This window comes from Haliotis rufescens, unplaced genomic scaffold (assembly GCF_023055435.1).
Source record: "Haliotis rufescens isolate VD_foot unplaced genomic scaffold, xgHalRufe1.0.p SCAF_2, whole genome shotgun sequence".
Classification (NCBI taxonomy): Eukaryota; Metazoa; Mollusca; class Gastropoda; order Lepetellida; family Haliotidae; genus Haliotis; species Haliotis rufescens.
This window is the reverse complement of record NW_025963890.1, coordinates 65,481,823-65,495,188: the sequence shown is the minus strand read 5'-3', so window position 1 is coordinate 65,495,188 and position 13,366 is coordinate 65,481,823. Positions and strand designations below refer to the sequence as shown.

Below are 13,366 nucleotides of genomic sequence, written 5' to 3'. Positions count from 1 at the left end.
ACTACTACTACTACTACTACTGCTACTACTACTACTACTACCACCACTACTACTACTACCACTACTACCACTACTACTACTACTACTACTGCTGCTGCTACTACTACTACTACTACTACTGCTACTGCTACTGCTACTACTACTACTACTGCTGCTGCTGCTGCTACTACTACTACTGCTACTACTACTGCTACTACTACTACTACTACTACTGCTACTACTACTACTACTACTACTACTGCTACTACTACTACTACTACTACCACCACTACTACTACTACTACTACTACCACTACTACCACTACTACTACTACTACTACTACTACTGCTGCTGCTACTACTACTACTACTACTACTGCTACTGCTACTGCTACTACTACTACTACTGCTGCTGCTGCTACTACTACTACTGCTACTACTACTACTACTACTGCTTCTGCTGCTGCTGCTACTACTACTACTACTACTACTACTAGTACTTGTTTGTTAACGCTGCATTCGGTACTATTTCTTTTGTATGACGATGGCCAGTAAATAAACGTGTATGGACCTGGCAATCCAGTGATTGATACTGTGTGGAAGTTATGTACGGGCTTTAAAGTGATGGCGTGAGGGAGTGAGTTGGATTTATCGCCGCTTTGAAAAGTGTTCGGCTTATGTCTCGTCGTGTCAGCTTAACGTGGAGCGAGAAATGCAGGTCTCGGACGTTTACCTCTTTAGTGAAATTCACGAGTACGGATATGGTGCTGACAAACCTAGAAACACAATTAGGGGCGAACTGGGATTCGAAGGTTGCTGGCATGCCCAAGGGACGCAACTCTGCACAGCGAATTGCGGCGCCTATTATCTTTAAGAATGTATTACGTCTTGATGAGAGTTGGGGAGCTGTAGTAGTAGGCTTCTTGACTTCATACCAGTGAATATATGTGACTTCAATTATTGCTGATAAAAGTATACATATAATCCAGCACAACACATATGTCATATCGCACCCATTCACACCCTAAGCAAGCATGGCGAGGGTATGTTTATATTGCAACCATACTTATCCTTGCCGGTTCCTACCCATACCTTGCCGGTTCCTACCCCTACCCCTTCTACCCCACCCCAGCTCAATCCCTCCACTACCACTAAGCCTACCCTAGCCCTCCCCACCCCACCTCATCCCACCTCTATCCTTCAATTAAGCCTACCCCATCCCTCCCCACCACCTCCTCATCCCACCTCTATACCTCCACTACCACTAAGCCTACCCCAGCCCTCCCAACCCCCACCTCATCCCACCTCTATCCCTCCACTACCACTAAGCCTACCCCAGCCCTCCCAACCCCCACCTCATCCCACCTCTATACCTCCACTACCACTAAGCCTACCCCATCCCTCCCCACCACCTCCTCATCCCACCTCTATACCTCCACTACCACTAAGCCTACCCCAGCCCTCCCCACCCCCACCTCATCCCACCTCTATCCCTCCACTACCCCTACCCCAGCCCTCCCCACCCCTCCCCATCCCACCTCTATCCACCACTAAGCCTTCCCCCAGCCCCCCCCCCCCCCCCACCCCAACCTCATCCCACCTCTATCCACCACTAAGCCTACCCCAGCCCTCATCACCCCCTCCTCATCCCACCTCTATCCCTCCCAACCCCCACCTCATCCCACCTCTATACCTCCACTACCATTAAGCCTACCCCAGCCCTCCCCACCCCCACCTCATCCAACCTCTATCCCTCAACTACCCCTACCCCAGCCCTCCCCACCCCACCCCATCCCACCTCTATCCACCACTAAGCCTTCCCCAGCCCCCCCCCCCCAACCTCATCCCACCTCTATCCACCACTAAGCCTACCCCAGCCCTCCCCACCCCCACCTCTATCCTCCCACTACCACTACCCCTACCCCAGCTCTCCCCACCCCCACCTCATCCCACCTCTATCCTCCCACTACCACTAAGCCTACCCCAGCCATCCCACCCCCACCTCTATCCCTCCACTACCACTACCCCTACTCCAGCCCTCCCCACCCCAACCTCATCCCACCTCTATCCACCACTAAGCCTACCCCAGCACCCCCCACACCAACCTCATCCCACCTCTATCCACCACTAAGCCTACCCCAGCCCCCCACCCCAACCTCATCCCACCTCTATCCCTCCACTACCACTACCCCCACCCCAGCCCTCCCAACCCCCACCTCATCCCACCTCTATCCACCACTAAGCCTACCCCAGCCCCCCCACACCAACCTCATCCCACCTCTATCCACCACTAAGCCTACCCCAGCCCTCCCCACCCCCACCTCATCCCACCTCTATCCACCACTAAGCCTACCCCAGCCCTCCCCACCCCCTCCTCATCCCACCTCTATCCTTCCACTACCACTAAGCCTACCCCAGCCCTCCCACCCCACCTCTATCCTTCCACTACCTCTACCCCTACCCCAGCCCTCCCCACCCCCACCTCATCCCACCTCTATCCCCCCACTACCACTACCCCTACCACAGCCCTCCGCACCCCCACCCCCACCTCATCCCACCTCTATCCCTCCACTACCACTAAGCTTACAACAGCCCTCCCCTACCCCACCTCATCCCACCTCTATCCCTCCACTACACCTACCCCAGCCCTCCCCACCCCCTCCTCATCCTACCTCTATCCCTCCACTACCACTAAGCCTACCCCAATCCCTCCCCACCCCCGCCTCATCCGACCTCTATCCCTCCACTACCACTACCCCAGCCCTCCCCACCCCCACCTCATCCCACCTCTATCCTTCCACTACCACTAAGCCTACCCCAGCCCTCCAACCCCACCTATATCCTTCCACTACCACTAAGCCTACCCCAGACCTCCCCACCCCCACCTCTATCCCTCCACTACCACTACCCCTACCCCAGCCCTCCCCATCCCCACCTCATCCCACCTCTATCCCTCCACTACCACTAAGCTTACCCAAGCCCTCCCCTACCCCACCTCATCCCACCTCTATCCCTCCACTACCCCTACCCAGCCCTCCCCACCCCCTCCTCATCCCACCTCTATCCTTCCACTACCACTACCCCTACCCCAGCCCTCCCCACCCCCACCTCATCCCACCTCTATCCCTCCACTACCACTAAGCTTACCCCAGCCCTCCCCTACCCCGCCTCATCCCACCTCTATCGCTCCACTACCCCTACCCCATCCCTCCCCACCCCCTCCTCATCCCACCTCTTTCCCTCCACTACCACGAAGCCTACCCAATCCCTCCCCACCCCCACCTCATCCGACCTCTATCCCTCCACTACCACTACCCCATCCCTCCCCACCCCCGCCTCATCCAACCTCTATCCCTCCACTACCACTAAGCCTACCCAATCCCTCCCCACCCCCACCTCATCCCAGCTCTATCCCTCCACTACCCCTACCCCATCCCTCCCCACCCCCTCCTCATCCAACCTCTATCCCTCCACTACCACTAAGCCTACCCCAGCCCTCCCCACCCCCACCTCATCCCACCTATATCCTTCCACTACCACTAAGCCTACCCCATCCCTCCCCACCCCCGCCTCATCCCACCTCTATCCCTCCACTACCCCTTACCCTAACCCCAATGAAAGAATGGATTCCCGTGTATGAGATACAGGAAGGTGAGATTAAAATATATTTCCCTTAACATCACTATTTCCTTTTTAAAACGCGGAAACGTTAGAATAATACAAAGTACATTTCAACGAGCGCATTCGATTCAACGTCACGACCGAACTTTAAGCGTTCAGTTTCACCAGTAAGACGCACATATTCAAAAACAATGGACATCTTCCTCATATAGATCCGCTGGATTGAATTATAAATAGAAAAGTTAAACTGTCTTTAATAGAAACTGAAAGGTTATCAAATATCTAAATGCGAGTCATAACAGGAAATAATTCATACTCAGCAAGTAGAGTTACAAGAACTGGAGGACACGGGGGATGAAAACCTTATCAATTTTGGCGTTGGGTCTCTCCTTATTACGTCTCACTGATACAGAACGAGGTAAGATTAGCTGGTAGCTTAGCAACACATTGTTAAGATTGTTTATTTGTTGTTTAACGCCGCACTCAGCAATAGTCCAGCTATATGACGGCGGTCTGTAAATAATCGAGTCTGGACCACACAATCCAGTGATTGACATCATGAGCATCGATCCACGCAATTGAGATACGATGACCAAGCGAGTCTGACCACCCGATCCCATTAGTCGTCTCTTACGTCAAGCATAGTTACCTTTTACGGCAAGCATGGGTTGAAGACCTATTTATTAAGTAGTTGTTTTCATATTCAGATGACGTGATGTGTGACTAGTAGTAGAAGTACCTTCTTTGTCGTGGTGCATTTCTAACCAACTTTGATATTTAGACTCCAAATGTACAATACCGAATGGGAGTGGAAATCAAGGTAGTTTATCCATGGCTGGGCTATTTATGAAAATATTATCACTACACGTAATAGAGTGTTTACAACCAAAGCACCTGAGCACCGCTTCATGAACACCCGCATGGAGCCATACCTTCATACGAAAAACTTGAGTTTTAGCGATAAAATAATTGTCCATTTTATCATGCTTTTTTCATAATTTGTTTATGTTGTAAGGATCTTTTTTTCAAAAACTGTTTTTGTTGTAAGGATCTTTTTTCATAAATTGTTTATGTTGTAAGGATCTTTTTTCATAAATTGTTTATGTTGTAAGGATCTTTTTTCATAAATTGTTTATGTTGTAAGGATCTTTTTTTCAAAAATTGTTTTTGTTGTAAGGATCATCACCTTCTACAATGAATGAACTGTTTTTATTATTGCCGTTGGAACGCTTTGTTGCAATCACTGCGTCATTATGGCGTTGTCGCACAGATCTGGATAAGTACGTACACTAAAAAAAAGTTAAAAACCCTACACCGAAAACTCTTAATTATGTTTCAGGCAAACGATCATAGTTTTTTGCGGGTTACTTTCTGGTAATGTTACTTTTGTCCTGAAATCTGATACGGGTTTGTTCTGGATACCCCACTCAGATACAATATACTCCGTGCCGACCAGTCCTTGTCTGATCCCTTTAATGCCGAGCGACAGGCAGGGTAACAACAAGTACAATCTTTTAACGTCTTTTGGTATGACGCGGCTGGGGATCGCACCCCGAACCTTCCGCTCTCCGGGCGGACACTCTACCACTAGATCACGGAGGCGGCATAGGATCAAACATTTATTTGCCTGGTCCAGACTTTAATATATACAGACATATATACGTGCTATATCTGAAAACATGCTGACTTCGGCGTTAAACAACATTCACTAACTCACCCTCTAAAGAATGTAATGTTCTGCTAGGCTGCCCGCTCGGTAGTTTTGGATGGAAGTGTAAGTTCCGCTGCCACTGCCTTCGCGGGTCATGTGACGACACGAATGGATGGTGCGAGTCTGGATGCCAAGATGGGAAATATGGATTCGGTTGTCAACTCGGTGAGACACGTGTGTATTCTGTTTGACGAAGGCCGTAGAATTAATCAAGTATTCATCATAAGTGATCACATTCAGATCAGGGTTCATATGATCCGTATGCATAACAGCAAGCTGGATAACATGCGCCGTCCAAACATCGTAGTCAGACCACAGTGCTCACATAGGTCGCATAAGTAATATTCATCGCTTAAGACCCGTGAAGATCCGGGGTAGAATTGGTGTTCAGCAACTCGTGCTTGTCGTAAAAGGCGACCAACGGGATCGGGTGGTCAGGTTCGCTGACTTGATGGATGCATGTCATCGTATCCCAAATGCGTGGATCGATGCTCATGATGTCAATCACTGGATTGTCTGGCCCAGACTCGATTATTTACAGACCGCCGTCATAAAGCTGGAATATTGCTGAGTGCGGCGTTACACAAACAAACAAACAAACATCGCATAAGCCACCGTGACTCTGTTGTGAGATACAGTTGTATCGTCACTCTAGAGAAGCAATGACGTCACCAAAAGCCACACATGTAACAAACCGCTTGAGTTGGAATATATATATCTGTATGAATGCTACATTTGTACTAGGTAATTGATATCAGTTAGGATATAAAGGTCCTGAAGAGTATGCTAGACAGATACATGTTCTATGCACTGTACTCTACTATGCGTGTGTTCGTGCTGTATTAGAGTGCTTACCTTTCAGACAACCATTGTATTTATGACACCCATGGTATCAACTACACCGGAACATTCAGTCAGGCGCAGAATGGTAGTCAGTGTCAGAAATGGTCGGAACCTTTTGTTCATGAACTAGGTTATTCAACAGAAAGTTTCCCCCTCGAAGACAACCGGAAGAACTACTGCAGAAACCCCCGGCATGGGAACGACCAATACGCTACAATGCCCTGGTGTTTTGCCTCTGAACACACAGTGAAGCATTACGTTATGTGCGCTGATCTTAAACTATGCAGTAAGTTGATTCAACTGCTGCAATAACTTCAACGAGCAGCTGGTAAATTTAGAGTCAATATATGGTTCAATTTATTACAAAGTAACGTCCAAAAGAAAGTACACCAAAATGTTTTTTGTCTAATAACCATATCGTGAGTGAGTGAGTGAGTGAGTGAGTATGGTTTTACGTCTCTTTAAGTAATATTCTAGCAATATCACGGCGGGGGACACCAGAAATGGGCTTCACACATTGTACCCATGTCGGGAATCGAACCCGGGTCTTCGGCGTGACGAGCGAACGCTTTAACCACAAGGCTACCCGACCGCCCCCTAATTACCATTGAAGGTAAAACTTGCGAGAGTGAGATTGGTAAGGCCAGGAGGAAGGTATAGTCACAGTGGAAGAATATCTGCTTGCACCCGTGATTATATGACGTTTACTGCAGAAAGGTCAGACAATGGATAGACCTTGGAGTGTGACCACGCCCATTGAAGACCGTTAAAGCTCATCCCCACGAACGCAACGTCCTCGATGGCACGCGGACATCGTGTCAGTTTCACGTCGATTGAGGGAACATGATACCCGAGCACGTCGACCCTACTATGGAATGACATTGACGCCACAACACCGACATGATAGGTTAATATGGGCCCTGGCGGGTTCGGCGTTGGCAGGTTCGAGACTACGGACATCTGATTAGAGCAGATTTTGCTCTGGTCGACAGTGTGTGTACTGACGTCAAGTGAAAGCCCAGCGCCGAACTGGCTCCAGGAAGTGCAGCCATTTGCAGGAGGTGGTGTCATGGTCTGGGTGGGAATCTGTTGAGACTTTAGACGGGGCTTGTTATCATTCAAGGCAACATTACTGCACAGACGTATCGGGATGAAGTTTTGCGACCATTGTGCTTCCATTTATCCAACACATACGCGTTGCAGGATAACGCAAGACCCCATATTGCAAGGCTAACACAGGTCTTCCCCAACAACACGAACGTTAATGCTTTGCCATGACCTACTTGTTACCCTGACATGAACCCACAAGAACATTTGTGGCACAGTACCACCAGAGCTTTGTCTCATCCTGACATGGTAACGGATTCCCGCTAACGTCACCAGGCGGTTAAAGTCACTGTTGCGACGTCGTGTTGTGGCCTGCACTGATGCACGAGGTGGACATACTCAATTTTAAACAAGTCTGTTGTTACAATATTTTGACAATGACAATGTGAATGATCTCATCGATCCCCTGTTATGTTATTGTTACTCGTAAGTTTTCTACATTTATAGAGTGAACTTTTGTTCGCATGATGCCAAAACGCCACTTTCATTATATACATGTTTTAACGTCCGACGTGCTTTCGCTTTTCTTCAATCGCCTCTCAAAGTCTTGGCGTACTTTCCTATGGACGTCACTTTTCTTACTTAAATTTCAATGTTACCCTTACCCAAAATGTCGTATTTAACTTGGCTATGCAAATTACAAATTAAATAACAGCCACGCAACGTGTTTAACGATACGCCCTTTCTTGAAGGTAAAGGACTTAATGGAATGGTTTTCAACATTAATAAGAGAACGTGTTAGTAAGTGGAATGGGACTGTGTTTACCATTTGCATATACGTTTTGTTAAATATGTACACTATTGCGCAGTGACAGTTCCAGAAACTGCTTTGCAGATTGCCCCGACGGCTTGTTCGGAGAAGGCTGCGGGAAATTCTGTCATTGTGATGACGTGAATGAAGCATGTGCTGCCAGATTGGGCCACTGCAAGTCGGGGTGTTCCGCTGGATGGACTGGCTTGAATTGTCAGCACAGTGCGTTTAGCATGAACGTGCATGTTGTCATATTTCTGAACCAAATTGTAAAATTGTTAATGAGTGTCATTCATGAGTGTCATTCGTGGAGACATTATATGACACGGAGAAGTATATATTGTACCCCCAATGTCTCACAAATAATAAAATATAGATAAAGACAAATGATAAGTATGCTTCAATCTGTGTTCTTGCTATGGAACGCGACAAAACTTTAAGTACTGATATGTAGTCGTGAGAAATTCCTTTACACATTTATGTATAACTGCATACATATTACGTATTACGTATTACGTATAACATGTATTACTGAGTGAGTGAGTCAGGAGATTGCATCATGTGTTGTAGAATGTGGCGTAGGTAGCTACGGTCGAGGGTGTGGCCAGGTGTGTGGGCACTGTCACCAGGAGAGGTGTGACCCTGAGAGTGGGGCGTGTCAGGGAGCCTGCAAGGAGGGCTACTGGGGAATCGACTGTACACACGGTGTGTTTGTGTGTATACAAGTAAAGAGCACGTGTTCACCGTAACCCATTAGGCATGACTTGCACATGCATGCATGTCATGGCATGTGTTGGGCTGTAATCATACGTAACCATCTCCTGAACATGTAACCAACCAATGAATTTGTACCCAACCTCTGAAAGTTTAACCAACCCCTGAATGTGTAACCATATTCCGAATGTGTAATCATCTTCGGAATGTGTAACCAACTCCTGAATGTGTAAACGTCTTTTCAATATGTAACCATCTTCTGAAAGTGTTACGATCTTCTGAATGTGTAACCATCTTCTGAATATGCGACCATTTTCTGAATGTATAACCAGCTCCTGAAAGTGCAACCAACTCCTGAATGTGTAAACAATATTCTGAATGTGTAATCACCCCCTGAATATGTAACTCCTGAATGTGTCACCATCTTTTGAATGTGTATTCATCTTTTGAATGTGTAACCATCTCCTGAATGTGTAATCATCTTCTGAATGTTTAATCACCCCCTGAATATGTAACTCCTGAATGTGTCACCATCTTTTGAATGTGTATTCATCTTTTGAATGTGTAACCATCTTCTGAATGTGTAACCATCTTCTGAATAAATAAACAGCTCATGAAAGTGCAACCTACTCCCGAATGTGTAACAATCTTCTGAATGTGTAACAATCTTCTGAATGTGTAACCATCTTCTGAACATGTAAACATCTTCTGAATATGTAACCATCTTCTGAATGTATACCAGCTCCCGAAAGTGCAACTAACTCCTGAATATGTGAGCATCTTCTGAATGTGTAACCATCTTCTGAACATGTAACCATCTTCTGAATATGTTACCATCTTCTAAATGTATACCAGGTCATGAAAGTGCAACCAACTCCTGAATGTGTGATCATCTTCTGAATGAGTAACCGTATTCTAAATATGTAACCATCTTCTGAATGTGTAACAACTCCTGAATGTGTAACCATCTTCTGAATATGTCACCATCTTCTGAATAAGTAAACAGCGCCTGAATGTGTAACAAGCTTGTGAATGTGTAACAAGCTCCTGAATGTGTAAACATCTTCTGAATGTGTAACCATCTTCTGAATGTGTAATCGTATTCTAAATATGTAACCATCTTCTGAATGTGTAACAACTCCTGAATGTGTAACCATCTTCTGAATATGTCACCATCTTCTGAATAAGTAAACAGCTCCTGAATGTGTAACAAGCTTGTGAATGTGTAACAAGCTCCTGAATGTGTAAACATCTTCTGAATGTGTAAACATCTTCTGAATGTGTAACCATCTCCTGAATGTACAACCAACTCCTTAATATGTAATCATCTTCTGAATGTGTAACCAATTCCTAAATGTGTAAGCATTTTCTGATTATGTGACCAACCCCTAAATGTGTAATCACCCCCTGAATTTGTAACCAATTCATGAATATGTAACCATCTTCTGAATGTGTCAAGATCTTCTATATGTGTAACCATCTCCGGAATGTGTATCCAGCTCCTGAATGTGTAATCATCTTCTGAATGTGTAACCAATTCCTGAATGTGTAAACATCTTCTAAAAGTGTTACCATCTTCTGAATGTGTGACCAATCCCTGAATGTGTCACCAACTCATGAATATCTAACTCATGAATATGTAACCATCTTCTGAATGTGTAATCATATTCTGAATGTGTTACCATCTTTTAAATGTATGAGCAACCCCTGAATGTGTAACCAACCCCTGAATGTGTAACCATATTCTGAATGTGTAACCATATTCCGAATGTGTAACCAACCCCTGAATGTATAACCAACTCCTGGATTTGAAACCAACTCCTGCATATGAATATGTAACCATCTTCCGAATGTGTAACCAACTCCTAAATGTGTAACCATCTTCTGAATGTGTAACCAACCCCTGAATATGTAACTAAACCCTCAATGTGTAAGCATCTTCTGAATGTGTAACCAACTCCTGAATGTGTAATCAACTCTTGAATGTGTAACCATCTCTTGAATATGTAACCAACTCCTGAATGTGCAACCAATGTGTAATCAACTCATGAATGTGTTGCCGACTCCTGAATATGTAACTAAACCCTCAATGTGTAACCATCTTCTGAATGTGTAACCAACTCCTGAATGTGTAATCAACTCTTGAATGAGTAACCGTCTTCTGAATGTGTAACCAACCCCTGAATATGTAACTAAACCCTCAATGTGTAACCATCTTCTGAATGTGTAACCAACTCCTGAATGTGTAATCAACTCTTAAATGTGTAATCAACTCTTGAATGTGTAACCAACTCCTGAATGTGCTACCAATGTGTAATCAACTCATGAATGTGTTGCCAACTCCTGAATATGTAACCATCTTTTGAATGCGCAACCATCTTCCGAATGTGTAATCATCTTATGAATTTGTAACCATCTTCTAAATGTGTGACGAATCCCTGAATGTGTAATCATCTTCTGAATGTGTAACCAATTTCTAAATGTGTAAGCATCTTCTGATTATGTGACCAACCCCTAAATGTGTAATCACCCCCTGAATTTGTAACCAACTCATGAATATGTAAACATCTTCTGAATGCGTAACCATCTCCGGAAAGTGTACCCAACTCCTGAATGTGTTACCATCTTCTGAATGTGTGACCAACCCCTGAATGTGTAATCAACTCATGAATATGTAACCATCTTCTGAATGTGTAATCATATTCTGAATGTGTCACCATCTTTTAAATGTATGAGCAACCCCTGAATGTGCAACCAACCCCTGAATATGTAACCATATTCCGAATGTGTAACCAACCCCTGAATGTGTAACCAACCCCTGAATATGAAACTAACCCTTCAATGTGTAACCAAATCCTGAATGTGTAACCAGCCCCTGAATATGTAACTAACTCCTGAATGTGTAAGCATCTTCTTAATGTGTAGCCAACTCCTGAATGTGTAATCAACTCCTGAATGTGTAACCACCTCTTGAATATGTAACCAACTCCTGAATGTGCAACCAATGTGTAATCAACTCATGAATGTGTTGCCAACTCCTGAATATGTAACTAAACCCTCAATGTGTAACCATCTTCTGAATGTGTAACCAACTCCTGAATGTGTAATCAACTCTTGAATGAGTAACCATCTTCTGAAAGTGTTACGATCTTCTGAATGTGTAACCATCTTCTGAACATGTAACCATCTTCTGAATATGCGACCATTTTCTGAATGTATAACCAGCTCCTGAAAGTGCAACCAACTCCTGAATGTGTAAACAATATTCTGAATGTGTAATCACCCCCTGAATGTGTAACCATCTTAACGTGTAACCATCTCCTGAATGTGTAATTATCTTCTGAATGTGTAATCACCCCCTGAATATATAACTCCTGAATGTGTCACCATCTTTTGAATGTGTATTCATCTTTTGAATGTGTAACCATCTTCTGAATGTGTAACCATCTTCTGAATAAATAAACAGCTCATGAAAGTGCAACCTACTCCCGAATGTGTAACAATCTTCTGAATGTGTAACAATCTTCTGAATGTGTAACCATCTTCTGAACATGTAAACATCTTCTGAATATGTAACCATCTTCTGAATGTATACCAGCTCCCGAAAGTGCAACTAACTCCTGAATATGTGAGCATCTTCTGAATGTGTAACCATCTTCTGAACATGTAACCCTCTTCTGAATATGTAACCATCTTCTAAATGTATACCAGGTCATGAAAGTGCAACTAACTCCTGAATGTGTGATCATCTTCTGAATGTGTAATCGTATTCTAAATATGTAACCATCTTCTGAATGTGTAACAACTCCTGAATGTGAAACCATCTTCTGAATATGTCACCATCTTCTGAATAAGTAAACAGCTCCTGAATGTGTAACAAGCTTGTGAATGTGTAACAATCTTCTAAATGTGTACTATCTTCTGAACATGTAACCATCTTCTGAATATGTAACAATCTTCTGAATGTATATCAGCTCCTGAAAGTGCAACCAACTCCTGAATGTGAAACCATTTCCTCAATGTGTAAAAATCTTCTGAATGTGTCACCATCTTTTAAATGTATCAGCAACCCCTGAATGTGTACCCAACCCCTGAATATGTAACCATATTCCGAATGTGTAGCCAACTCCTAAATGTGTAACCCTCTTCTGAATGTGTAACCATCTTCTGAATGTGTAACCATCTTCTGAATAAATAAACAGCTCATGAAAGTGCAACCTACTCCCGAATGTGTAACAATCTTCTGAATGTGTAACAATCTTCTGAATGTGTAACCATCTTTTGAACATGTAAACATCTTCTGAATATGTAACCATCTTCTGAATGTATACCAGCTCCCGAAAGTGCAACTAACTCCTGAATATGTGACCATCTTCTGAATGTGTAACCATCTTCTGAACATGTAACCCTCTTCTGAATATGTAACCATCTTCTAAATGTATACCAGGTCATGAAAGTGCAACTAACTCCTGAATGTGTGATCATCTTCTGAATGTGTAATCGTATTCTAAATATGTAACCATCTTCTGAATGTGTAACAACTCCTGAATGTGAAACCATCTTCTGAATATGTCACCATCTTCTGAATAAGTAAACAGCTCCTGAATGTGTAACAAGCTTGTGAATGTGTAACAATCTTC

At 44.4% G+C, this 13,366-nt stretch overlaps 1 protein-coding gene across 10 annotated transcripts in view; it reads left to right on the top strand.

Moving 5' to 3' along the window:
• The first annotated feature begins 3,869 nt into the window (after window positions 1-3,869).
• LOC124134520 (multiple epidermal growth factor-like domains protein 10) overlaps window positions 3,870-13,366 on the top strand; it is a 32,172-nt gene continuing 22,675 nt past the window's right edge. For 4 of the 10 annotated variants that reach the window (XM_046499369.2, XM_046499367.2, XM_046499368.2 and 1 more), the window contains exons 1-5: window positions 3,892-4,018; window positions 5,345-5,476; window positions 6,174-6,440; window positions 8,097-8,234; window positions 8,583-8,717. In XM_046499369.2, coding sequence (XP_046355325.2) covers window positions 3,955-4,018; window positions 5,345-5,476; window positions 6,174-6,440; window positions 8,097-8,234; window positions 8,583-8,717 — 736 coding nt within the window. In that variant the 5' untranslated portion in view covers window positions 3,892-3,954. Of the gene's footprint in view, window positions 4,019-5,344; window positions 5,477-6,173; window positions 6,441-8,096; window positions 8,235-8,582; window positions 8,718-13,366 lie in introns of all 10 variants that reach the window. The other 6 variants (XM_046499375.2, XM_046499374.2, XM_046499370.2 and 3 more) reach the window with 6 other exon arrangements.